Source organism: Momordica charantia (assembly GCF_013281855.1).
Source record: "Momordica charantia cultivar OHB3-1 chromosome 8 unlocalized genomic scaffold, Mcharantia_2.0 BLBB01000008.1, whole genome shotgun sequence".
Taxonomy (NCBI): domain Eukaryota; kingdom Viridiplantae; phylum Streptophyta; class Magnoliopsida; order Cucurbitales; family Cucurbitaceae; genus Momordica; species Momordica charantia.
Window position 1 is genome coordinate 1,842,745 of NW_028275166.1, and position 27,392 is coordinate 1,870,136.

Sequence of the window (27,392 nt, forward strand, 5' to 3'; positions counted from 1 at the left end):
GAGTTGGTCAATTTTTTCGAGTCATTAAATTTTTTTTAACACTCTTAATATGGGGTAATCATTGTTTACACTTTTTTCTAAGTACAACAATATGTGACTATCTCATGACCTTTTGTCAAACTATTAACGTTAAGTATATAAGATATGTCTAGTCAGCGAGTATCTATCGCTGCTATATTTTACTAACTATTATGTAGTTCACAGCTATTAGAAATAAATGCATAAATGAAGAGAACGATGATAAATAATTGTTTTCTCATCGAAATATGAATTATTGTAAATTTTGTAAGATAACAGTACCAATTATTATTCCAATATATTTTTTTGTTGAGAAAGGGGAAAATATATTTGTTTGAGCCTCATGCAGTTTTTTTTTTCTTTTTTTATTTTTTGGTTTAACTATTTAAGATTTATGTTTATGCTTTCTGTTGTCAAGGCTGGTTTGTATGATTTTTAGTGACCATATTAATATTGAGAATTTTTTTTCCAAATTCGGTAGTTGGGTAGAAGATTAAACCATCTATACTAGGCACGTGGTATGGTAGTAGTAGCTGTATACAATGCGTTAGTTATTTAATTTTTCGATCTAGATGCTGAGTTAAATCATTTGTGAGCTAGTCTTGGAAGATTGTGAATTTGCCTTTTTCTTATTTCTTTTTTTTTCTCAAATGTTTAATTTTAGTTGTTTTAATTCAACTACGCGTGGGGTTAAATAATTCGAATACGTCTTTTTATTTGATAATACACGTGTTAATCCATTGCGATATACTTTGACACTCAAGTTTAATTAATGATTAGTTTTGTACGATGTTAAACTAAAAAATAGCCAATTATTTATTTATGATATGATATCATACATCGATATTTATGCGATTAAAGATTATAATTAAAAGAAACAAAAACAATGTGGGATAGGTCAACCTAAGCATAGTCAAGAAATGTATCATTGACTAAACCGTCGTTCGTTCGAACTTCACTCCAACATATTGTTGTACTAAAATATACATGTGTGGATGAAAATTAGAATTTGCAATATTTTAGTCCTACATGAGTGCCTTAACCAATCGAGCTTAGCTCAATTTACATTAATTATTAGCTAAATTATAACATCTCAATTTTTATTACTATTTGTTACTATGCTTGAGATGCTTGTGCAATTATTATAGCCATTGATTTTGTGGCATTATTATGATAGTTATTTTAAGTAGTTGTGTTGTTAAATTGTCATGCAAGTGTAACAATTTAACTGTTTGCTAGTGATCGGAAAAAAAAAATCGACGATGGTTAACAAAGTTTGGTATTGATCATAGTTGTTAATTTTTATATGTTCTCAGTAATTATCTATTTGGATGGCGTTAAATAAAATATTTTGTTCTTAATTGCTTTATCTTTCTTTTTATTGTTCAATAAAATATTTATTTCATTTATCTAGTATCCATAATAATTTTTGTATATATATATATATACATCACTTTTGAGGGGTTGCATAAAATATATTATGATGATTAAACTTGGTGACTTATAACGGCTACAATTTAATAATTCAAACATACATGCATATATTCAGTCGTCGAATTAATACTTTTTTGTTTGAATTCATGCACGTGTATATACGCACCTAACTTTTTGTAATCTATTGTACAACTTCTAACCATAATACAAGAGAGATAATTATTTTCATACAAAAAACAATACGAATTTGTGATAGTACGTATACCACAAATAGGACTTCTACTTTGAAATATATGAGAAATGTTTTTTTTTTATTTTATTGGAGTTTCGGTGAGGTACAACTTAACTATTTATCTAATTAATTAAGTCGAATTATGTCAATTATATAAATTTCCATGTTTTACCTTACGTTTTAGGCAGTTATAGTACAATTTTTTTTTATGGGATAGTACAATTATTAAATAAAACTAGTACAACGATACGTTTAATGTTTCTTCGAATTTGTATAGCTACTTATCTCTATATACCATCATAGGGGCCGAGTTAGGCTCAAGCCCGACTTGGGGCTCGATGTTGTTAAGGTAGAGTTTTAACCTTATAAAAGAAGAAAGATATATAATAGTCATCTATTCAATGTTATAATATTTCAACTGTGTGGTCATTTTAAAAAATTACTTTATCCTCCCTATCAACTATGTCATTTGTTTTAAAATATTGGATCATTAGTATGATAAAAAGTTCAAACATGTGTCTACATTTTAAAAATCATTTGCATACTATCAAACAACAGTTGAGTTATATGCTTGATTGCTATCAAATAGAACTTGTAAAGGTTAAATAATTATAATAATGTAGTTAATCAAGGGAGCGTTGGAGGGTAATTTTGGAAACTCCTAAAGATAAAACCACATACGATGGTTTTGGGCAAAACGTATAAAAATATTTGCTAAAAACAATGTTTATGCGTATACATAAATGATGTGTTTGGGAGTGATTTTGATATGACCAAAATCAGTTTTGACATTGTCAAAATCACTTCGCTTTTCATTAAAAGCACTTTAAATTAATTTATAAACCACAACTCAACCCAAAAATTTAAACTGATGGATTGGATAAATTTAATATATTTATATGGATTCTAATAATTAGTTTAGTATTTTTAGGAGAATCTTTACTCATATCTTCATATATTGAATCTACATGTTATTCGTAAAAAAAAAAAGAAATAAAGATCATATTGGTTTGAGTGATGAGATACTAAGTCTTAAAGATAACAATTTCCAATAAAGAAAAAACAAACAATTTTAGGAGAATCTATACCGCAATCTAGTGCATAGGAATTAAATTTATTCAAACTTCAATTTTTGGAAGCTTAACAACGCGATGGAGCGTGGCCAAACCGAGTATAGCTCAAGTGGTTAAGGCACCTATCTCTGATTAAAAAGTCATGAGTTTGAACCCCATCCCCATAATGTTGTGCTAAAAAATTTTTTTTTGTTGTTGTTCTTTCCTTGTACCTTAATTCAGAGTAAGTATGACGATAATTGACATACCTCTCAAATCAAGAGGTTGTGAGTTCGATCCCCACCCCACTACATGTTAGACTAAAAACATAATATAGATGATAACTATAGGCAATCCTCATCTCTGCACCCATTCCAGAAATTTTGGAGGGGGAACCTGCATTTTAATGGGTTAATTTTTTCAATAAAACAGATATTTAATTGTTATAAAAGGGGTAGGAGAGAAAGGGAAAGAAATTTAAGGTTTTTAAAATCTAATAAAATATTTATTAAATTGATTGATTATTAATATTATTATATATATAATACTTACAAATTATTAAAACTTTCCCGTCCCCGTCAAAGACCTCAATTAAAATCCCTAGTTCAACCTTATACTCAATCAAATTGAAGATCCTCCGACTCGATTGTAGATGGTACCCACATTGGATCCCACTAGTTTATTTTTCACGAGGGTGAACTTAAGGCAAGTTAACATATTTAAATTCTTTTATTATAAAACAAAGAAAATTGATATATATATTTTGAATTGGTTTGATTTTTTCCTTTAAAAAAAGGGTACACATTTAATGTCCTTAAAATAATTAAAAATATCAAATAAAGCCATATAGGAGCCATTGAATGGCTGTTGGGTAACTACATCCACCTATGAAACGACCGAAATGCCCATATATCAAACCTAATAGTTTGCATGGAAAATTGGGATCGTAGAGGATGTTTACAGGCTAGCTATAAGTGGGTCCACTTCAAAACACGCATCTCAACAGTCCAATCTTAAACGTACGGCTCTGATTCGATGACCCACACCAAACCAACCGTATGAAATGCCGCAGCGTAGCATTCACTCCCTGGAGAAAAGTTTCGCCTCCCTCGCGGCCCAGAGAAAAAAGCTTCCCAAGCTGCGATCAGATTGCCCCCCCGCCCCCCACCACCCGCCCCAAACAGCCAAAATAAATAAATAATAAATAAGAAACCGAAGCCGAAATCCTCGATCAAGTCAAATCGTACGCCACGGCGCGTGTTCGATCACGCAACCAAAAAATAAAAAGGAAAATATTAATAATTATAATAATAAATGTTTAAAAAAAGATTTTAAAATCTGCTTGCTTATTCAGTTTGTTTCAGTGGCCATTTTGGGATTGGCTTCCCCATGGTATTCACAGTTCCATACCAACTCTTGCATTTGTACATTAATGGCAATTCTTATTTGTTAGTCCATAATCTTCACTTTTTTTGTATTTTCCACCCCGATTCTCTCTCTTTTCCTTTTTCCACTCTCTCTCTTCTCTCTCTCTCGCTTTCAGTTTTCCACTCTCTCTCTCTGAAATTCTCCGTCCCGGTTCACTGTGCTTGAAGAACTTTCTCTTATTTTTATTCTCTGTTGTTTTCGCCATTGGAGACCTATTTACCGTGCAAACTATACGCAATTTTCATCTTTCTTTTTCTAATTTTGTTTTTTCTTCATATTATTGCGTACGATGAGCGAACCAGAGGAGAGGTTTTCCGGCTTAGATCCAGCGTTCGCGGGTAAGTTCTCAGTTTACGGTTTCGCTTTCTGGGTTTTTGTTTACGAGGCTGTTGATGGATGTTCATCTTTGCATTTAAGCGCTTTGTTATATCAATGTCTCGGCAGACGGCACCTTCTTGGGCAATGTCATTCATGTCGTCTGGCTTTAGCATTTATTTTGTTTGGCTTTTCTTTCTCTGTCCATTTGCTTTTGGTTCTTTTTTTCCCTTTTCCCAAACAGTACCTCCATGTTCAATGTTGCTGTTTATCGACATTGTATTTTCCGTGGGGTTTCTCCATTTGGCTCTTCTCTATCGTAGGCCATTGCATTATGCGATCTATTTTTGTGAATATAATTTTTTTTTTGTTAAGAGATTTGCCTGATTTTGTTCTTTCATCTTCTGCCACTGCGTGCTTGGTCGAATGTAGACATTCTGTAAACGCATGAGCCATGCTTGTGTTTCAGGTTATGGTATTGAGTCTGGAAAATGCAGTAGCAAGATGAGTATGGAAAAGAAAAAGGAAATAATCCATGAGATTGCCCAAAAATCCAAAGCCGCGTCTGAAACCCTTAGGTCTTTTACCCGCAGGGAGCTACTTGAAATTATCTGTGCTGAAATGGGGAAAGAAAGGAAATACACGGGATATTCGAAATCCCAAATGATAGAGCACCTTTTGAGGTTGGTCTCTCAGAAATCCGAGAGAAGCAGCACCCTTGCCTTTTTACTAGACAAAACTCAAACTGGAAATAAGAGGCCCCGGAACACGGACCGATCATCTGTTGTGCTCTCGGACTCCAATCATACGTCCTTTGAGACTGATGAGGAATGTACTGAAGTCAAGCTTTGTCAGAACGTGGCTTGCAAAGCACCTCTAAATCCACAGCTTGCTTTTTGCAAGAGATGTTCGTGTTGCATCTGCCATTGCTATGATGATAACAAGGATCCAAGTCTTTGGCTGACCTGTGGCTCCGACCCTTCAAATGAGAAGGACTCCTGTGGAACGTCATGTCATTTGGAGTGTGCCCTGAAGCATGAAAGGACAGGAATTGTGAAGAATAGTCTCTGTGAAAAATTAGATGGAAGTTTTTATTGCGTTTCATGTGGAAAGATCAATGGATTGATGGGGTATGTTATGATTTGCACTCTTTTTCTTCTAAGTTGGCATTTTTTAACTGAATTATTGTTTGAATTGGATGCATCCCCCAAACGTGTGACACGAAAGACAACCAGATCAAAATAATGTAATTCCAACATGCAGGGACCATATAAACTGGATCTGGTATATAAGAAATGGAATTGTACTTGTAGGATTCGCTAGCCAATTTGTGAGTTAACCATACCTATATTTGGCTAAGTTTAACAACTGATTAGAAAGTTTCTGATTACAGTAGTTGGAGAAGACAACTGCTGACCGCAAAGGAGGCAAGAAGAGTTGATTTACTATGTCTAAGACTATCCTTGTGTCACAAGATTCTTGTAGGGACAAATATATACAAGGAAGTGCAGAAAACAGTAGAATTGGCCGTGAATATGCTGACAAATGAAGTGGGGCCCCTAGATGAGGTTTGCTTAAGGATGGCAAGGGGAATTGTCAACCGGCTATCCTGTGGTGCGGAGGTCCAGAAACTTTGTGCATCTGCTGTGGAGGCCTTTGATTCTATGTGTTGTGCCCCTTACAGAGGTTGTATGCAAAAGGGAGAAACATTGAGTAAGTATCTTTTCTCAGAAATTTGAAGTATGAATTGATATTCTTTTCTTATATATTTGATCGAAGTCAAATTCGAACTTGATGTGATGTCTATTATCATTATTATTTTGCAACGATTACTTGGAGATACTTAATTGTTGATTAACCGAGTCATGTCATTTAGTAATTTTAAGCGGAAAATAGTTAAAACATTTTTTCACTGTTCATTGTGATTTGTCTTGGCAGACTGCGAGATCCTGTTTGAAGACTCTTGCCCTACCTCGGTGATTGTCGTGCTTCGATACGATGATCGTCTGTTGATGGACTTCTTAGGCTGCAGACTTTGGCATCGCAGTGCCAGCATGGCTGTTTATCTTGATCAGCCATCTTTCATCGCATTGAAGCCAGAAAAGAGGTTTAAGATCAATGATCTTTTTCCTTCAACTGAGTACTTTTGCAAGGTCTCTTTATTTAGTAGCACACAAGTCTTTGGTGTTTGGGAAGCCAAATGGGTCACGCCAAAATTATCAAAGCCGTGTCCAGCTTTGGGAATACATAGAAATGGAGAAATTAGGAGCACTAATCTACTTCATTCTCGGGTAGATTCGAAAAACAACCTGATTAATCAATATCCACTGGATGGACTCTACAAGAGCAAATGCGAAGGGCTCTACAAAAATCTCTCCCCAAAGAACTCAATCACTCCAATGAGACCAATATCAGTTTGTCCTCCCACACCTTGCAAATTAAGCGAGACCCGCATCCTACTCGGTTTGAATTGCAAAAGGCGAGCCGAAGAGTCTGACTACGATTATTCTGTTAGAATGGTGAAGTGGCTAGAGCACGAAGGGCACATCGGCGAAGACTTCCGAGTGAAGTTCCTCACTTGGTTCAGCCTGAAAGCATCAGTGAAGGACAGAAGAGTTGTTAGTGCTTTTATCGATGCTTTGATCGACGACCCGCCGAGCTTGGCAGGGCAGCTAAGCCACACCTTCATGGATGAGATCTTCTGCAACCAGAAACCGGCTTTGAAACAAGAATATTGCAATTGGATATGGCGTTAAGAGCTGCAGGGTAGTGTAGGCTAATCTTCTATAGATTTGAACATATCTTGGGCTGTAGTGAAGCACAGTATGTAGGCCATTTTGTGACTGACTGACTGGCTGATTTGGAGCAAATACACGTGAAGCTCCTCCCCACTCCTCACTCCTCAGGTTTTACTTTTTCAAGTTTCAATGCTGTACTTGGTTTTGGAACTGTCACGTTCAGTTCAGATGCAATTTATACGGTTCAACTTAGTGATAAAACAGTCTTTCTGATGCATCAAGCAGGAAATTGTATAGAGCTTTGGTCTTTCTTTTTTTTTGTTTTTTCCCCCGTAATTCACGTGGTTAGGCTGGGTTAATTGATGAATTGGATTGCCAAGTGGCACCTTTCTGCACAAATAAATTGCAGGAGTCTTTCCTAAGGTTCATAAGATTTTAGATTTATTTTCATTATTATGTTACTTTTATGAATTGGTTTTTTAAATAAACATGATTTTCAGAACGACCATATAACAAGTCAGGTAAATTCAACAGAACGTCAATACTCGGTCAATGATAGCAGATCCAAAGATTTGATTTGAGGACAAGATACATAAAAATTTGGTCAAATAATCATAATAAAAAAATTTCAAAATATTTGTAGATTATAATTGGACTAATTTAATAACATTACAATTATCTTCTATAAGTTTTCCTTTTTTGAAATTGATTTATAATAATGTTATTGTCTAGGAGTGAGGAATTCCATCTTATGATCTATTGGCTGGAGATTGGAGTTAAATTTATATTGACGGTCATAAAACATTATTTTGACTTTTTTTTTAATAACTTTTACATTACTTCAAATGCTATAGTTTTCGAGTGAAATGTTTTTCCAGAACCCAAATCCTCAATGCAAAGCCCTAATTTAAAAAATGTAACATTTTTCTGAGTTATGCTTTCACGTCACTTTCCTCCTCTTTAACAAATTTAGTTTTGTTTATTTATTTTTACACGTCCTACACTGTAAGTTCAAATCATGATTCAAGTTAAGATCGGGAGAGATTCACACAACCTCACAAAAAATCAATTTTTTTTTTTTGAGAAAAAAAAAATCATTGATTGGGATTAGTTGAATTTTTTTAATTGGATAGAATCTACAAGTCAACTCTTAAAAGACACTATTTTTAAATTTCATTATTATCCTTATATTTAATTTTAATGACTTAATTGAATAAAGATTTGGTTGAAAAATCAGGTAAAATTGAAAGTTTTAAAATATTAATCATGAGATATGCTCTTTGTCAGCGTATCTGTTATACTTAGAAAAAATTTAAAAAATATTGAGATGAAATTGAAAAATAAATAATTTACCTAACCTTAAAAGTATTCTTCCTTTTGTAAAGGCAGCCTTAAATTCCCTAAATCCCCATTTTACCCACCATCCTTTTTTTAAATACCATTATAAGGCAATGATGACTTAAATTCAGCTCTAAATAAATTGTGCCAAATCTCCACTTTACTCTTTATATTATTTTTTCCCCAAACAGCATTATAAGGTCCAGAATTAAAAAATTTAGTCGATCATAAAACGTGACCAAAAAAGAAATTATTGTAATAGAATGGTTTTTAGCCCTAGGGCACCATCACCTAGGCTCCAAACTTCGCAGGCAGCTCCTTTTTTTCGCGTCTTCGAAGTGGTTTTTAACCCAGCGTGCGGCTCCGTTTCCCCTCTCGCCTTTACTAATACTCGATTCTCCTGAGAGCAGATTCGCGCTTTTTTCTTACTCTTGCTACTCTTCGGAGCCATGCCAGCCAAAGACAGTTTTCAAGGTATACCCTTTTCTTTTTCTTTTAAATTCGAACAGCTACTTCTCGGAGTCGTTTCTATTCTCAACTGTGATATCTGACTCAGTATTGATGTTGTTTTAGTTGGATTTTTTTCAAGGAACTTGGCCATTTTCTATTATTTTAGTTTCGTTGTATTCGGATCATCTCAGAGGATTTTGCTAATTTTAGAGGGGGAAATTGAGCTTCGATAGGACAGTGTTCTTGAGATAACTATTTGTCTGAGATGAGCAGAGAAGGTCTTAATGCTATTGTACCGATGTTTTTCTTTTTTAAAAAAAATTATCTTTTCTATGTAAACTTATTAGCTTCAAGGGTTTCAGTTTCAGTGATTGTTTAACGTGATATTAGGGCTCGCATTCAAACTGTAATGTCATTTCCTTCCCAAATTAATATCGATAATCGCTTGTTGGGCATTGTTTCAATTTTCAAGACCACAAATAAAGAGTGGTAAGAATATTAAAAGATTAAGTTTATCATCTTTAAGTTTTTTTGCTTCAGTGTTGATTTCATTTAACATTTTGAACTGCTTGATGCCATTGTGCAAATGTTTTTAACTTAATTTATTAGGTTTCTTCTATCTGCAGCCTAGTTATTGTATGAATATTACTTTTCATGCGAAGGGTGGTTTATTTTTGTTTTCTAAGCATAGGATAGGACAAGTTTTTTCTGTTGGTGCTATTTTTCTGATTCTTTGATGGATAACAGGTGTTTCAAATTGCTATGTTTTCAAAAGCCGACTGCAGGAATATGCACAAAAAGTGGGACTTCCCACACCCGTATATGAGACTATCAAAGAAGGTCCATCACATGAGCCAACCTTTCATTCTACTGTGATCGTAAAGGATGTTAGATATGATTCTTTACCTGGATTTTCTAATCGTAAGGCAGCAGAGCAGTCAGCTGCTGAGGTAGCTCTTATGGTGCTCTCAAAATCTAGTGATCTTAATCCACATGTCTCCTTACCCGTGGTAAGATTTCACATCCTTCACCCATATTAATCCCTTTAAATGTGTTTGTTGACCACAAAATACTGTATGATCCAATTCAAATCAAGTCCCACTTTTAGATATTGTGAACCTCTCTAATAACCAAATGTCAGAGCCCACTGTCTGTTTTCATGACTAATTGTTGGGTAATTTTCGAGTTTACTTCCCTTCTATTCCCAAATTTTCCTTTTTAAATGCGATACTTTTGGGGAAAATTTGGTATTGCTTGTTGATAAGAATTTTAGTTTTTTGCCTATTGAAAGTTCATTTGTTTTTAGATTTACTGAATACCAAATAGAAAGAGATCGAGGGATTTTGAGGGCAAAATCATAGAGTGGGAAGAGAGAGAGACATATCAAAGTTTCATGCTTCTTTTTTGGGTGCTCTATCTAGACATTTTATGCGCATTAATGTAAATCCCGTTGGAGTGGTTATAGAATTTCCTTTTGGCAACTTCTAAATACATACTGAAAAGTGTATTTTGTTAGAAAAAAAAGAAGAATGAAAACTTTTATTGAAAGGACTTCAAGATATAATATGGAAACTGTTTATCTTCTCTGCTGAAAATTGTTTTGCGAGAATTTTTCTGGTCTGTGGTTGTATCCTCTTACTATTAGGTTACATAATAGATAAAGCAGCTCAGCTGTAGCCTTATTTCACTTGGCAGACCTATTCCCTTTTGTTCTGTGACAATATCCCAAGTAGTTTATAGTTGTCAGCTTTTTGCTTCTTGTTCTTTATGGGTTGGGGTGGGGATTGTAGTAAAAAGAAGAATTAATGCTTTCTGTAACTTTCCAGTTTGACATTGGGGGTGGTGATTTAGTGGCAGTGAGCAGAAAAGCTGCTTTGTGATTTTCCCCATCTCTCTCTCTCTTTTTTTTGACAACTTCACCTTTATCATCCAGCATGAAACAGGACTGTGCAAAAATCTGCTTCAGGAATATGCACAGAAGATGAACTTTGCAATCCCACTATATCAGTGCCAAAAGGATGATGGTTCAGGCAGAGCACCCCTTTTCTCATGTACAGTAGAAATTGGAGGGATTCGCTACATTGGTGCTGTAGCAAAAACAAAGAAAGAGGCAGAAATTAAAGCTGCAAGAACTGCTTTGTTAGCAATTCAGTCTTGCCCGACGACGTTGTTCGAGAATCCTGTTGAGCATGTTCCACTCACTGTGCTCCCATGCAAGAGAAAAGATTCAGATTTATCAGTTAAACCAAAGACTAGTAGAGCGCCCAGAACAAGGAAAGGCCGATTTAGGAGGACGGTAAGGAATAAGTTCCCCAGAAATGGACCATTCGATTTCACCAGCAATTTGGAGTTCAACATTGATGGATCAACCTCAACCGGGGTTCAAATGCGGGGTATTGGAGAATATGTTGAATCAGCCAAGGATACCGTGCTGAATTCTGGATGTGGAACGACGAACTTAAGCTCAAGTGACATTCCGGTCTCTATTGTCCAAAGTGACATGACTCCACTCCTAAATAGTAATTTCGGAAATGGGGATTCGGGTGATCTCGGTTCCAATCGAATGAACTGTGGAACCTCTGATGTTACGAGTTTACCTCATTCTGACGCTCAAACTGCTTGTGGTTCAGTGGGGAATGTGGCCACTGGAGTAGTAGCAGGGGGGCTTCTTCAGTGATTGCTAGTTCCTTTCCAAATCCATGGATCGAAATTGAATGGGAGAGTCATGCTTAGCCTTGTAATTTAAGTAGTAAACAGAAGAGCTATTGCGAGGGCAGTTGCGGTAATTTACAAAAATGATAAAATATTGTTTGATCAAATAGTTGCGAGAGGTAATTTACAGAAACGCTAAAATGCTGTATGGTCAAAGAGTTGTGAAGTTAGCTTTTAGTAGAAGTCTGCTTTGAAACTGTCATGGCTGTGATATCTACTTCTAAGTTATTTTCTTGCATTAGTTTGGGTGAAAATTCTTCCCTTTCTCACCTCCCCTATGATGGCAGAATTGATGAATTTTCTGGATTTTGTGCTGAAAAAGAAAATGCAGGTCTTCCAATTCTCAACCAGTGTAGAGATTTACACGAATGAATGAAATTGAGAAAAAGGATGAAAATATATTTGATTGAGATGCATTTATTTCAATAATTTCTCCCGATTTAAACAGCTTCCCATTTGTGACATATTCAGTGTTTTTTGGACAGTAATGGTGTAGAGAGGTTAACTTAGGTATTGAGTTTCTTTCTTTCTTTTCGTACCATAAATATGGGGTTGAGAGATTGAACCTCCAATCGATATCTAAAGTTTTTGTTTCATTGAAGTAAGGATCTAGTCATGGTAACAATTTAATCTCCAAACTTCCCATATGAATGTTTTGATAAAAATTTTTGGAGACTAAATTGTTTCTGAGTTTAAATTATAGGAACTAAATTGTTACCAATTTAAGATAGGCTACATCTTTACACGAGATTTAGTTCAAGGAACAAAAGTACAAGGACCCAAAAGAGGTTTAAAGTCCAAAAGATTTGCAAACAGCTTTAGGTATCATTCCCCTAGCGACTCCTCTGCCGAAGATTGCCGACCCAAAAGACAGCTTGAAGTGTAGAAATTACTATATACAAGCAACTTTTGTCGAAATTTCCACTTTTATAAAGTGGAAAAGTGGAAATTCGAGCAAGCATGTATGACTATGAGCAGCTTGGATCTCTATTGAAAATGGACAAATCTCCGACGTCTTCATGTTCTATCCCAAATGTCTCTTTAGACAGGATTTCGTGAAGACTTTTAGAAAGTGGGAATTCTGTACTAATGCGGATGAGAGAATCAGATGGCCATCTGATTGCATCTAAATTTCTCTTCTTGAAGATCAGAGCAGCAAAGTTACTTCGAAGATGAATTGCCATGTCTATTTCGTTTTTGGATTTGTTCTAATCTAATCTCACCTTGTACAGAAATTACAAGTAAAACCGTAGCAGATTAACAGACATCGCATCAAAGACGAGGAAACGAAGAATGAACCTACCTATGGGGGAAAAGAAAGAACACCTATAACTCAGAAAAACAGGAAATATGGTCCACATTCAAATGCTTGTTCATAGCTCGAATTATAAATTATAGTTTCAGAGAGGATAAACCTGTTCTGGAGGCCAATTCAGCGCATCAATCGTAAAATAGATAAGGAAGGCCAATCAGTAGGTGATATTTGGAACTGACAAGATTGAGAGACGTTCTTTTGTTCTCCCAGCGTTGACCTCCCGCGGACCACAGAAGACGTCGGAGGTTACGGCGATGATAAGCGTTCCAATGCCTCCCGAGCGTTGGATAATCGTGGCTCGATGTTCAACGCTTCTTCGTATGCTTTCTTGGCCTCTACTTTCAGTTTCTTGATCTCGTAGCACTTCCCCAACCAACAATAGGCATTCGCATTCCGGCTCATCGCCACTGACTCGGTCAAGTCTGCTAAAGCCGAGTCAACTAGGGCTCGCCGATTCGTGGACATCTTCAACTCAGCTCGCTTAAACAACGCGTCTCCTCGCTCCTCATTGCTGAGCGACTTTGCGACGAGCGGCGACAGAGCCGTATCGAGCGATTCGAGAGCAGAGGTCTTGAATCCTTGGATGTCGAGAGCCAGAGCCTTGAGGATGTGAGCAGCGGCATCCTTGGGATCGAGAGCGATGGCCTTGTCGGCTTCCACTACAACTTCTTCGGCCAACGACGTCGCCGAGGAGCGCGACGGCGCAGATCTCGCTCGAGCGAGAAGCTGAGCGCCTCTTACGAAGCGGCGTTTGGATTCGACATCGGCTCGGAAGCGCAACCGAAGCTTGGCGAAGAATCTCTGGGGAATGTCATGCATAGCGAGGAACATGAAGGCCATCACGAGGATGATACCAATTTGGAGAAGTATGTCGATCACCATCTTTCTCAATCTCTGAAACTGTCTGCAATTTCTTTCCCTCTTCTTCTTACCAGTTCCAGGAAGTGGAGAAACTTCGATTATGGTCGGAATCCGATCTGAAAGGAGGAGGTGGAGAAGACGATGGCGTTAATTTTGAGTAGGGCCGCCGTCTGCGAAGGGCGGCGTTTTAATTTTACGGTCTCCTCTCCAGCTACGAACGAAACTAGGAGCGAATGAGACTAGATGTTAAAAGCTCTTTTTTAGTCGTTTGAATAAAAAGTAAAAGAAGTTATTTTCGAAGATGTTAGTAAAGTTTATTAAAAAAAAATGTAAGAAAAGTTACAAAAATTGTCAATTATGAAAATGGTGGTTGTTTTTGGTATAATAATTAATGAGCGTGGAATTTGAACTTTGAAAGGCAGCTGTGTTATCTACTTCTAAAATTTAACTTTCAATATATATATATATATATATATATATTATGGATAAGATATAGGTCTTTATCGATGCCTAGATAACTTTTAATTATGGTTAAAAAAATTGATAATTAAGAGATGAATGAATAAAAAAATATAGGGAAAAAAGATTTTTTTTTATATTTTCAAAATCAAAATTTTAGCACTGGTAAGTAGAAAATCACTAAACTCACAAAAAAAAATATATATATATATATATTATTTTAATATTATATCAAATGCAAAGACACTTTTAAAGATTTCTTCAATCATTGGTAATATTTGAAGAAGTCATGATTGAGATGGAGGCTACAAGATAACAATTTACAGTATAGAAGAATATACTGCTACAATTTTTAAATTTACGCACTATTTGGTAAAAGGGGTTATTTTAGAATAATTTTCAAACAATCTTATAAAGGTTGTAATAATGGGAAACTACACTTACCAAATTTATTTGTCCACTTCCTTTTTATAAATCTATTTTCATTTTTAAATTTTAGCGAAGATTTCTATAACACAAAGGTAAAAAGAACAAAATCCTGATCAAATTGGGCCCTAAAATAATAGAATTAAAAAGGAAAAGAAAAGAAAAGAAAAGGAATTTCATGGATGGCATCGCCGTAATTTTCGTTGGATGGACCATATCTGAATTCTGAACCTGTTACCGATTTTATCGACCGGCGGCGCCACGACTCGACACTATATTTCGCGCGTGAAACATACGTTCTTCAACGATTGGCCAGAATCGCCCTCTCCGAACACGAACTCGTACTCGTCGACTGTTCCCCTTTTTCTTCTCATCTGTTCACAATTCTCCTCCTCGACGGACAATTTTTACTCTCTCTCGCCGGTGATATCTCCCTCCTCGACTGTCACTCGTTAGGGTTTTAGCTGATTATTGGAAAGATTGAGTGGAGTAATCTTGAATCGTTATCGGCCCATCGTATGCACATCGCATCCGAGCAGAAGATTGGTAGAGAAACCAATGAAGCTCAAGAAACGATCTGTCAGCGAGAAAGATATTTCCAATCTATTACAGAGGTAAATGGTTCGATTTTGCCTGCTCTAAGACCAAAGAAGGAATGGATCTCACTTATTGCAGGAGGAATCAATATTTGTCCCAAAATTTCCTGCATGTTGCTGTTCACAAGATTCTATCTGGATAATCTTTTAGTATCGAGTGATCCGCTTATTTGAGATTTCGCGTGTTGGACAGGTACTCTCCGACGACGGTGCTGGCATTGCTACAGGAAGTGGGGCAAGTTTCAGAAGCGAAGATTGATTGGAACGAGTTGGTTAAAAATACTTCTACTGGGATTTGTAATGCTAGGGAATATCAGATGCTATGGCGGCATTTAGCTTATCGTCACGCTTTACTTGACAATTTGGACGATGAGAAAGCACCTTTGGTCAGTCGAAGTAAATTAACAAGTCTTTTCGTTTTATTTGTCCATATGTCTACAAAATTTCTTGACTCCTGCAAAGAAAATTGCTTACAGGAAGATGACAGTGACTTAGAGTGTGATTTAGAGCCATTTCCATCAGTCAGCTGCGAAGCTTTATCGGAGGCTGCAGCGTGTGCGAAGGTAAGTAAATAAAATCCATGCCCCAAACTTCATTTTAATTGTTTCCTAGCTTGCTTGGATGGAAAATCATTTACCAATACTTCATTTAAGTATCATACATATTCACTTCCGAATGTGAAGAATCTGTTTCAATCGTCATCAGGCTAGACTTTAACTGTCTTGAGGATTGAAAACTTGGAAGAGCTAGCATAGTAATGTTTTAAGAATCTTGCATATTTTTATGATCATAACCTTAAGAGGTTAATCACAATCTAAAATGTAATGAAATAGGTTAAAAATCGGTGGCACGGAGCAGAATGGCCTCGATTAAAAGTGAAACAATTTTACTCGGCAACATTACCTATTTTATAATCCTCACGTTCCTCATCAATTTCATTGGTCTAGTTTTTGGTTAAGATTATTGTCATGTTGACCTTTTGATCCATTTCGACTTTCTATGTAGATTGACATCTATTTTTTGATGCATGTTAATAATGGTTAGATTCCTCCTAAAAAATGATGGTAAGCTTTGTAATTTGACTCGGCAGTTTTTAGTTTTACATCTGCGGGATCAACTTAATGAATGGTAAATTACTTCTGGCAGGTATTTATCTCTTCTGGTTCTCCAAGTGACTTGAATGTTCCAAGCAGTAGCACCATAGAGGCTCCACTAACTATAAATCTACCTAGAAGTTACACGTCCGGGGTTCAGTTAGAAAGTGTAGACCCTGCTGGCTTTATAAAAGGGGCAGCCATCACGGTTCCTGTTTCTGTTCAGCGACAGCCAGTCCTTACCCCCTCATCTGCTGAAGGATTGAATGGAAATGGATCATCATATGGCAACAATGCTTCTCGAAGGAAAAGAAAACCCTGGTCTGAGGCGGAGGACCTTGAGTTGATTGCTGCAGTTAAGAAATGTGGTGAAGGGAATTGGGCAAACATCTTACGGGGAGACTTCTTAAGCGATAGAACTGCTTCACAGCTATCTCAGGTTTTGTGTTGTTTTTCACCTTTATTTTTGTGTGGGTAGCATGCTTTAGGCCGCATCACTTATCTATCTCCCCTTTTCTGTCCAGAAAAGCGATTATCATCTCTTTTCTCTCTGATAAGTTCTTAGTTTATTAGCTTCTCGCGTTGCCTTCAGTTTACAGCATTTTAGGAAAATGTCCAGGTCCGATATGACTTCAATGCTCTAGTAGTATGTATAGTTTTATCATTTATCTCTGATAGTTGTCTTGTATTTTTCTCTACCTCTATGCCCTGGGTCATGTAGCAAAAGTGTTGTTTGGCGTTTTCTTTCATTTATCTAATTGATGGAAGCTGAATGAATCATGTAGTTTTTGGTTTTGTTCTATGTCAGATAGTATGCCTATAGCTTCTTTCATTTTTATTCAATTAGTGAAGTATGATATTTGCAATTAATGCACTGTGCTGAAAGAAACATAAATGGTCACTTATCTTAAAATAATTAATGAATATTACCAGACCGTATTTGCTTATTAGGAATGGGAATGAAGGAATAGATCATCCCACCCCCAGATAATTTGGCTGATACCTGACACTTCAAACTACTTGAATACATGAATAGTAACTGAACTCCACTCACTGAGTTTATTCTTTCTGCCATAACAGCTGCCTTGTGGCTTGCTATCTTCATGTTACTGCATGAAGTTACAACATCACTTTAGAAATTAAATGTTCCTAAAAGTTCTTGCTTCCATCAAACCAATTTTTTTTTACAAGAAACGACATCAGACCATTTATGACTTCCAAATTCAAGTTGATTGTGGTGATATTCTCTCTAAATTTCAACTTGCTGCCTCATCATTCCTTTTCACATTTTTCGTTGTAAGTCTTAGAATTTACATCTATCACACCAATGAAACTTAACCATGACTTCCAAGACATTGAGCGAAGTAACTAACACAATTGACTGTCCGTTGTCATCTAGTCAGGCCAGAATCTGGGTTTGACCCAGTTGTCCCGGGTTCAAATCCCGGCAGCGGAGTCTTTTGTGGAGACATGTTCTTATAGTTCTTTCACATTACTACGTAATTGGTTTGTAATGTTTTTGCTACATGTAGTATGTCTTGGAATCTAACCTTTGTTCAACTCCCCAAATACTGTTTATATCGTCTCTGAAACATAAGCGACTCTTTGTTCCTGTAGAGATGGGCAATTATTAAAAAGAGACATGGAAATTTGAATGTGGGACCCAACACAGCCGGTACACAGCTATCAGAGGTACAGCTGGCAGCTCGTCATGCAATGTCCTTAGCTCTTGATAAGCATGTTGGTAGCTTGAAAGCAGCTCGTATAAGTGGCTCAGGTAATTACTGTCTTCTTTAGGTTTCTTGGAAGGGTTACTTTATTTTCCACTTAGAAATTAGAAAAATGAGCTGCTCTGGAAATTTTTATTGAATGTTCGTGCATTTCATCTATTGTAGTGTAGAATATATTTATATACTGTAAAAATAGGGTTTAACACATCCTCATCTTAGTCTATTAACACATCATCATCTCAGTCTATCGACTCTATTCAGTGACTATGAGATGTGGTTTTGGCAAAACTACAGGGAACTGATGTTTTTTCTTACAGATTCAAATTGGCATTTGTATTTTATGCATGCATGCGTTTGAGAAGAGATGTCTTATTTGGAATAGTTCCTATTGAGAGTTGCATGAGATTCCTTCTGCTTTTAACACAACAGATTTCCGACGTGTCTCATTTTTACAAGTTCAACATTTTTTCTTATGGCCAGCGGGTACCAATACGCTTGGTAATGGTAGCTCCCTTGCTGCCGTTGCCACTTCGGAACAACTGCAAGAGAAATTACATCAAAGCTCTACTCCGACAAAACCATCTTCAATTGGACCATCAAGTCTAACAGCTAAAGCTCAAGTTACTGCAACCAAGAAGATGATTACAAAGTCTTCTTTCGATTCCGACTCTATTGTTAGAGCTGCAGCTGTTGCTGCTGGGGCTCGCATTGCTTCTCCAGCAGATGCTGCATCTCTCCTCAAGGCTGCTCAGTCAAAGAATGCCATCCATATAATGGCCAAAGTCCCCGCTTCAAGCAAAACACCCACTCCTGGCAGGGGGCCAAACCATTTAGAACCTCATCCTAGTATTAAGACACCCATCCTCTCTAACAACCCTACGGTCATGCCAGGTGTGTCTCGTGGTGGCCCCATAAAGACCATCTCTCCAACAACTGCGATGGTATCGAGCGTACCAACAGACCAGAATATTGCTGTTGCCTCTGCTACAGCTGCTGGTCCATTGTCAGAAAAGGAGATCAAGACAGTGGAAGAAATTAGAGGTCGAGGTTTGGGTGATGTACAAGCTACATCCCAAAAAGATGAAGATTGCCTTTCCAGACGATCAATATCTGAAAGAGTTAAAGAAGAAAAGCCAGCAGACGTAGGACCACCTTTGAAAAAACAAGCTACTGAGACTAGTAATCGTAGTAGTTCACTAAACATTCCGAGAGCTGATGGTGATATTAAAGTTGAAACTGGAAGCCAGGTAGAAGAGAGACAAAACAGTAATACCAATACGGTTCCTGGTTCATCAGATGAGCAAGTAAGCATGAATCAATCACAGGTTGAGAGATCTAAACCTCAGGATATGGATGTGGACGGTAACGGAAAGGATAGGCCTGCCATGAAAACAGATGGATGTAGCAAAAAATTTGGGGCACAAGGAAGCTGCAAATGAGATTTTGGAGGGAAATTCTACGGTGAAGAGCTAAATTTATTCTGCCCCAGATGGAGGGAACAATTTTATTAGGATATTGTGCAGGTGTTCTTGGTGATTTTCCTGTTAAATTTACTGACAGTTAGAGTGAAAACAACAACCATTTTGACGTTGAAAGTTATGGCGTCTCGATTCGCTAGAAGTGGCTGCTATTCATGTGACATTTTCCTCGTCTAAATCAGGGAGAAACTGCAGCCATTTGAACCGGAAAGAAAGACAGCAGCATATAATCAGAAATGTCTTCTGTACCTGTATTTATTTTTATTTGTTCTTCAATTATTGTTTCAAAGTGTTTCTAACTTCACATTCTTCTCCCTCATAACTGTTCCGTGTCAAGAACTGAATTGGGGTTCACTGTTCAAATGCTCTAACAGGATGTTTGTTTTGTCGAGTTACTGTAAATGCATTGTCAAAAAAAAAAAAAAAGGAAAAAAAGAAAAGAAAGAGTGGATTTGGTACATCTCGTGAATCGTATTTGTTCTATCTTTAATCTCTAATAATTGTCCGTGTTCTTGGATATATTCTAGATTTTTTTTAAAATCAAATTTTAGTGATTTTTTTTTTTTTTATTATTTCTAGAGAAAACTTGGTTAAACTTTGAAAGTTGAAAGTTTACTATTTTTCAATTTATAGGTAAGGTTGGATGTTAGACACTTTGACAAGATGTTCGATTTTTCTATAGAAATATATTCGATCCTATAAGAAGTTAATCGTATATGAGAATATTGATTATGTGGGTTATTTTACCGAGTTCCTTAGAGAGAATTATCTTGCGCCACTAAGTATATTCTCTACTTACCCACCTAGTCGGTCTCATATTAAAAAAATAAAAACTTCCATTGAATCTAATTATCTTGAAAATTAAAACTGTCCAACAAACATCCATTTAGCTTAGCTAATTCTACTCCCTAAGTGAACCAAACACTCCCTTAGAATTTATTTGGCATACTAAAAATTATAATATTTGAAAAATTATAAAATATATATATAAAAGTAGTTTGATGAATTCTAAAAATTTTAGATAATCAGAAGTATATTGAGAAATCCTAGAAAAGCGTTTAAAAAAATACTTGGTGCTTTTAAATGAAGCATTTAATTAGTTTTCTTCCTTAAACACTTTTTTCAGATACCAAACTCACTTTTACAGAGTTAACCTCAAAATCATACTTCTCACTACAGGTATGGCATAAAAAACTAAATGTTAAATTTCATTGGGTTTAATGCCATATATCAAAATATATTACATCAAAGGAAGAGAGAGAGATATTTACATTTCTGCACAACTGTGTTACTATGTACAACAAATTTTATAAATGAGCCACCATTTTAGGCATTTACAGCAACATTTGGTTGAACCAAACCCACTCACATCATATTTACAAGATGCATACAATTGAGACACTTATTTACAGCAACATTTAGAAGAATTAAACACTTCCCACTATATACATTAACTGATATTCAAAGAATAACAGGACATTTCCACTTCCACCATTTTTTTAATCTTCTTTTTCTTCATACCTCAGCTGGTCAGCTCAAGCTCAAGCTCAAGCTCTTTCTTCCTGTCTCCCTTCCATATTTACAAACCAGTCTAAAATATTTACATCCCATAGTAACAAGCTTCATCCCAGATGAGGACATTTTTTAAGTTCTCTCTTCTTAAGAGCATGGTCAAAAGAATTGAAAAGATGAGACCTCCACCCACTCATTCCATCCAATCTATTCATACCTTACCAATTTACTTCTCTGCAATATAAGAATAGAGAGTCTTCTATATTCTTTTTTCTTTTCTTTTCTTTTTTCATATTTTTTTTCCAATTTTTAAATGGCTAATATCACAATGTTTTCGTCGTCGAAAACGAAGCATTAGCATCGTAGTTAGATCCGCATGCAACCATTACAAATCCTGTGCATCAGCAGTTCTGGAGAGAGGACAGCCATTGTTCCATATATTTCTTGCTGTCTGCTCCGAGCAAAAGTGCAGCCATTATCAGCTTACAACAAACATAAAGGAAACCAAAAAAGAAATTTCATATATGCAGCAGATACTGGCATTTATATTAAATTCTATTTCTAGTATGATTCATATTTCCCAGAACAACAACCGTACATTGTGAAGTGAAGCCAGTACGAAATCAATCAGAAGAGGGAAACTGTAATATTGCTTAAAGGGCCAAAACAAATAGAAAACAATCTCTAAAGTCTATAAATTCATCGATACTTTTGCCTATTCACATTTCCCACTAAGGTAATTTAGAGTTTCTATACGAACAAGATGCTCGAGAAGTCCCCACACTGAAGAGGTTGAGTTTTATTCTGTCATATAAGCCTATTTGCTTACTCAGTTATACAGACAATAGAACAGATTAAACTACTGGATGGGTTTGAATAGTTCATTCAAGAGATCTCTATACTCATTATGTTACTACATAAATATACATAACTATGTGCTAGCTAAGAAATGCAAACAAGGATCTGGCACTGCCCTTTTCTTGGAAAGAATGACATTGCTAAGATTTCTTGATGCATGACTGTCAAGCTGAGAATGTCTCAAGATTTTTCTGATGCACAACGCCTACCATGAGCATAATCTAATCTATCAAAGGAAATAGCATCATCTTCCTAAAAATAAAACACGGTCTATAAATATGAGATAACAACTAAGTTACATAAAAGACTTTTCATCTTTGGAACATGGCTAACTGACGTCAAACATTTAGAATATACAGTCGACTTTAAGGTAACAAATTAAGGTATCATGGGATATGAACGAAGTTATTGAGTTCATTGTTCACGAAAGAGGACTAGAAGAATATTTTGGAAGGCAAAAGCAATAACTAACACGCAACAACCATCAAAATGCAAGCTTGAGAAGGAACAGCTCTTACCAGCAGAAAAGCTATCGTTGATGTTCCCAACAGCACTTAGGATACTGTTTTTAGTTTCATCTACAAAATCATTGTACATGTGTCCATAACATGGAACCAACACAGCGAAACTGTTGTCTGGATCGTCATCGCTCTGGAATCCAGGTCCGTTGGGTTCCGACCATCCAATTGACCAATCTGAGTCATCAGACTCTGACCCTGAAACACATCCTCCGTCAGATGGAACAAGAACAATGTCATACTCCCTATCAATTTTCCTCTCTTCACGACTATGCCATTTCCGCTTCACCCTTCTAGACGAGGATGATATGTTAGCCCCATTAACTAAAGGAAATTTTAGAGTATCTGGTTCCCGGATGGCTGTATCTAGGGAAGCATTTAGAGGAGACCCATTAGAGCTTCGAGGTTCTTTATTCTTCCCACTCCACAACCACCACGAGAGTTGGGGAAATGCCACAGCCATGTGTGAATTCAATTTTCTTTACTAATGAGTACCAAGTCCTTCCAAAGAAATATAAACTAAGTACAAGTAGATTTCTAAGGTCTGAGAGGTGAAATGGAGCAGTTTCCCTGGTAAGGATAAAATAGCAGGAACAAATTGATCGATTAGATTTCAAAACAAGAAAGAGAGAAATTGCTGCAATCATAGATTGTACATGTCAACAAATACAAGAAGATAAACATGCATTCAATCGTAATGTATCATAGACTAAAGGCTACAATTTTGAACAGACCAAAACGATCCTGCAAGCTCAGGAAGGAAGAAAAAGAAGAGAGAAATAATAAACTCTGTTTGACCTAACTTCAAGTCTGAACATTCAGGAAATCATCAAGATTCTTCAATAATTCTGGCCAAGTTTCCAGATTTTAATAATCAAGATAGTAGAACGTGAAGGAACAGCCAAGGGTTCGATTTTCTAAGTTCAGTTTCCCGAGCAATATATACAGAAGCAGAAGCTTTCACACAATTGGAAATAGATAAATAAAAAACACCACAACCAAGAAAAGAAACTACCATGACCAAATCGAGCTGTGTCATAAAAAGGAAACACGGCTTTACTAAATTTACCTCCCTCAAGTTCAAAATTAAAGCCAGCATATTGCCCTCTTTCATTTGAAAGATTGCTTCTACTCAAAGAGTCGGCAAGATCCAGAGAACCAATAATATAATATTGTTCCTACTTTAAGAAATAAAGAAAGAAAAAAAAAAGAACACAATCACGTTCTCTCGTTAGGTTTCAGACTCATCCAAGCACTGCAAATTTCAACAAACCGACAAATACCTCACAATCTTCAGAACTCTTAAATTCCAAACACAGACAGAAAACTTAATTCCTTCTCTTTCAGAAGCAACCTCCTTCCACTAGTAATTGACTTTCCGAAAACTTGCTTTTCAAACATTGCAACCGAAAGTAGCATAAAAGAAAATCCAGGAATCTTGCGCAGAAAGAGCCAAACACACAAACAGAAAACAGACACATACACAATGATGATAAAGCAAAAGCTAAAACTGAAGAAACACAGAAAGAGCTACCTCAACGAACAAATCTCGAAGAAGAACCTCTAATGGCTGCCGTCGAATTCAAATTGAAGACAAAAAATTACAGCAATTGATCGTCAAAAAGATACGGGAGTCGCAAAAATGGAGAAGTTAGATGAAGGATTTTGGATACAGTCGGATCGCTCGATGCTCGTCCAGTAATCATTTGACACCAATCAAATTTCCTAAATTAAATATAAATTACGTTTACGTGGTGAGAAAGGCTGTAACAAGGACTTTATCGTCTGTACGCAACGGCCACCGAAGTCAACGTACCATCGTCCACGTGGACGGTTACGATGAAACAATTAAAATTTCAGGAACAATCTACGTCTATTGGGGAAGATACATTTTCGCTGCTGTAGGTACGGGGGTAGAGGAAAAGGAATCTAGGAAATTTAATGCCAGGTCGGATTTGTGGTGCCGGGTGGCTGCCAGACTCCATAAATAATCGGTCAGAAAATAAAAATAAATAAGAATTTATTTTTTATTGGGTTTTATTTTTTTGTGAAAATTGGTTTTCACGAATATTGACCAGAAAATTGCGTGCCACGCTGCTCAAGTAATCTCAATTCGGCACCTAAAACTAAAACCACATGCCGTTTTTTTTAACAATTTACCGTAAATTGAACGAGATTTTTCTCCAGAAAATAAGAAACAAAAAACTAATAATTAATTAAACGAGATTGGGGTAGTTCGGCCGACATGTGATGTAACACGAGTATAAATTCTAAGGCGAAAATTTTGACTCAACTGATTTAACCATTGGATTAAAAAAATTAACCAATCGATTTAGTTTTGATTGGTTTAATTGGTTTTTTACCTAACTTACTTTTAGTTAAAGAGTTGAATCTTAAGATTTTTTTAAATCTTAAATTATAGGTTTGTTTGAAGTTAGTTTTGGATAAAATTGACTAAATTTGACTGATATATATTGCAAAGGAAACTGATGATAATTTAGTTATTGAGAGGTTAATTATAAAAGTCTGATTAAAATATAATTTTAATAATTTTAGGTCCTTTGTATGGTTTTAACTACTTATTTCTTAATTTGTTATTATCATGTATTAAAATATGTTATTTGCACACAACAATCTTTTTATTATTATTATTATTTAAAAATCAAGAAGTTAATTATTTAATCAACATTATAAAAACAAGTGGAAGATAAATAGTTGCTGAAAAGATAAAATAAATAAAATAAGAGTACATAAAATTAGATATTTTAAAAAATTACGATATTTTTTTAAATGCATATTAAAATTACGATATTTTTTACGATATTTCATAAGATTAAATTACTATCAAAACATTATTTAATAATTCATTAAAAATACCTTTATTATATTAGTTACAAAAAAAAATACATTTATCAATTTTTTTCTTATTAGAAAAAAACACAATAGACATACTAATGATATTAACTTGAATGAAGAGTAGTTATATTAAAACTTATCAACTTGAACTGATCTCGACTCAATTGATTAAAACATTTATTTCAATCAAAAGATCGTGATTCTGAATTTCTATTATCTCATATTGTACCTAAAAAAAGATAAATATGTATAAGAAAAAAAATAATTATTAAATTAATTGACTCTTCTACGTTACAAATTAGTTAGAATAATGCCCAAAAGTGTGAATGATAGGATGGAATCTCATTAATTATCTTTTAGAAAATTCCTTACTATTTCCTGCATCACAAACAATGGCCTTTTCTCGTTCCAAGTCAACCACATATCCAACTTTCAATTTTTTTATTTTAAATAAATAATTACAACATGATGTGTCTAAAGAAATCACAAAAAGAGAGTTATCCTAATCCTAATCTCCACTTATTGGGGAGATTTGCACTGAAATGGCATATTGGGCCCATCACGGCCCAAATCACTCCAGCAAATGACAAACTAACAACGCATAAATTAAGTTATTATTAGGTTTAAATTATTTTGGTCAACACTTTTGATTTTTGTTTATTTTGGTTTCATACTTCAGCAACTATTCTTTTTTATTTTGATTTTATACTTTAAATTTTGTTAATTTTAATCTCGATGTTTTGGTTTTTGTACTTTTAAAAGTGACAATTTTAGTCTATTGAATTTCATTTTTATCTCATTTCTTTCTGTCACAAATTTAGCACGATACTTCACTCATTATTTTTTATAATATCAAAAATATGGGTCAGGAAGATAATCTCCATCTTTTAGAGGAGTAGCAAGATGTTTTGACCATTAAACTATGCTCATGTTAACGACAATTTATTCCATACATTTATTGATTTAGACATTATATTAAAATTTGTGTTTAAATTTTACAAATGTAAACTTAAATTGTCACTTTTTAAAATTAAAGAGATCAAAATAAACGTTTTGAAATTATAGGGATCATAATTGTCACTTTTTAAAATTACAATGATCAAAATAGTCGTTTTGAAAATATAGAAACTAAGATGAATAAATCATGTACTAAAACGAACTAAAATAATATTTAAATTTATTATTATTATTATTTTCTGGTCCATCCGTATAAAAAGTTAAAAACCACCCCAAAAAGGGAAAATAAATAATAATTATAGAAAATCTGATATTTTGATTTTTGAAGGCCATCCAAAATTCAGAACTTCAGACAACTACAGACGCACATTAGGTTTAGGTTTAGCTTTCGTATGGTGGGCTTTTCAGGCCCAAAATGGAGGGCCCACTCCCTATATGATTGGGATTTTTTCATTATATCAATCATTCCAGACAACCACCATTTCAACGTCTATTCTTGGTCCAATAAAAAAAGGACACCTAGATCACTAATTTTGTCTGCATTGTATAAACGATTTGAGTTAAATCTGTCATTTGTCGTTTAAAGTATATTCTATCTTTTTAATTAGATTTTAGTAGATGTCATTTATTATTTTCTATTTGAAAAATAATTTAAAGAATAGACTCGCTTTAGAATACGTTTTATTAGAAATAAGAAATAGTAAGTTATGAAATGGACTTACTATTAAAAAAATCCTATCATAATCGTAAAATTTTTAGATTTTTTAATAAAATTAGAAATAAGGAATAGTAAGTTATGAAATGGACTTCAAATATCTATCAAAAAGAACTTAAAAATCTATCATGCACATTTATAATTTAAATTTTAAGGTTAAAAAACATTTTTGATCCTTATACTTTGGCTAATGTAACAATTTATTCCTTATCGTGATTTTTTTTTTAAATTTTATTAGATATATAGATTTTTTTTAGTACAACATGTTGGAGAGGGGATTCGAACTCACAATCTCTTCTA

At 35.1% G+C, this 27,392-nt stretch overlaps 4 protein-coding genes and 1 non-coding gene across 9 annotated transcripts; 3 read left to right on the forward strand and 2 right to left on the reverse strand.

Annotated features, from left to right (window-relative positions):
• The first annotated feature begins 4,117 nt into the window (after positions 1-4,117).
• LOC111005218 (VIN3-like protein 2) lies at positions 4,118-7,650 on the forward strand. Its single transcript, XM_022276656.2, has 4 exons — positions 4,118-4,502; positions 4,949-5,609; positions 5,873-6,192; positions 6,418-7,650. The coding sequence occupies exons 1-4, from the start codon at positions 4,454-4,456 to the stop codon at positions 7,233-7,235; spliced, it is 1,848 nt and encodes a 615-aa protein (XP_022132348.1). The 5' UTR covers positions 4,118-4,453; the 3' UTR covers positions 7,236-7,650.
• A 1,138-nt stretch (positions 7,651-8,788) lies between these two features.
• On the forward strand, positions 8,789-11,958 carry LOC111004876 (double-stranded RNA-binding protein 1). The gene is made up of 3 exons (XM_022276115.2): positions 8,789-9,029; positions 9,753-10,015; positions 10,939-11,958. The coding sequence occupies exons 1-3, from the start codon at positions 9,005-9,007 to the stop codon at positions 11,680-11,682; spliced, it is 1,032 nt and encodes a 343-aa protein (XP_022131807.1). The 5' UTR covers positions 8,789-9,004; the 3' UTR covers positions 11,683-11,958.
• Positions 11,959-12,878: 920 nt separating this feature from the next.
• Positions 12,879-14,247, reverse strand: LOC111004754 (uncharacterized). The gene has a single exon (XM_022275932.2). The coding sequence runs from the start codon at positions 13,912-13,914 to the stop codon at positions 13,279-13,281; it is 636 nt and encodes a 211-aa protein (XP_022131624.1). The 5' UTR covers positions 13,915-14,247; the 3' UTR covers positions 12,879-13,278.
• A 709-nt stretch (positions 14,248-14,956) lies between these two features.
• On the forward strand, positions 14,957-20,134 carry LOC111004931 (uncharacterized). Its single transcript, XR_015793124.1, has 6 exons — positions 14,957-15,392; positions 15,568-15,760; positions 15,851-15,937; positions 16,521-16,907; positions 18,086-18,245; positions 18,679-20,134. It is a non-coding gene; the product is annotated as an uncharacterized LOC111004931 (transcript).
• Positions 20,135-20,964: 830 nt separating this feature from the next.
• LOC111005141 (uncharacterized) lies at positions 20,965-24,282 on the reverse strand. 5 transcript variants are annotated; one of them, XM_088127268.1, is made up of 4 exons: positions 23,848-24,089; positions 23,634-23,745; positions 22,565-23,134; positions 20,965-21,670 (listed from the first exon to the last, which is right to left on the reverse strand). In XM_088127268.1, the coding sequence occupies exons 3-4, from the start codon at positions 23,025-23,027 to the stop codon at positions 21,555-21,557; spliced, it is 579 nt and encodes a 192-aa protein (XP_087983394.1). In that variant the 5' UTR covers positions 23,028-23,134; positions 23,634-23,745; positions 23,848-24,089; the 3' UTR covers positions 20,965-21,554. The 5 variants fall into 5 exon arrangements, with proteins under 5 accessions (XP_087983394.1, XP_022132228.1, XP_022132233.1 ...); XM_022276536.2 differs by lacking the exons at positions 23,634-23,745; positions 23,848-24,089 and adding an exon at positions 24,099-24,282; XM_022276541.2 differs by lacking the exons at positions 23,634-23,745; positions 23,848-24,089 and adding an exon at positions 24,099-24,280 and having other exon boundaries at positions 20,965-21,639.
• Positions 24,283-27,392: the final 3,110 nt, after the last annotated feature.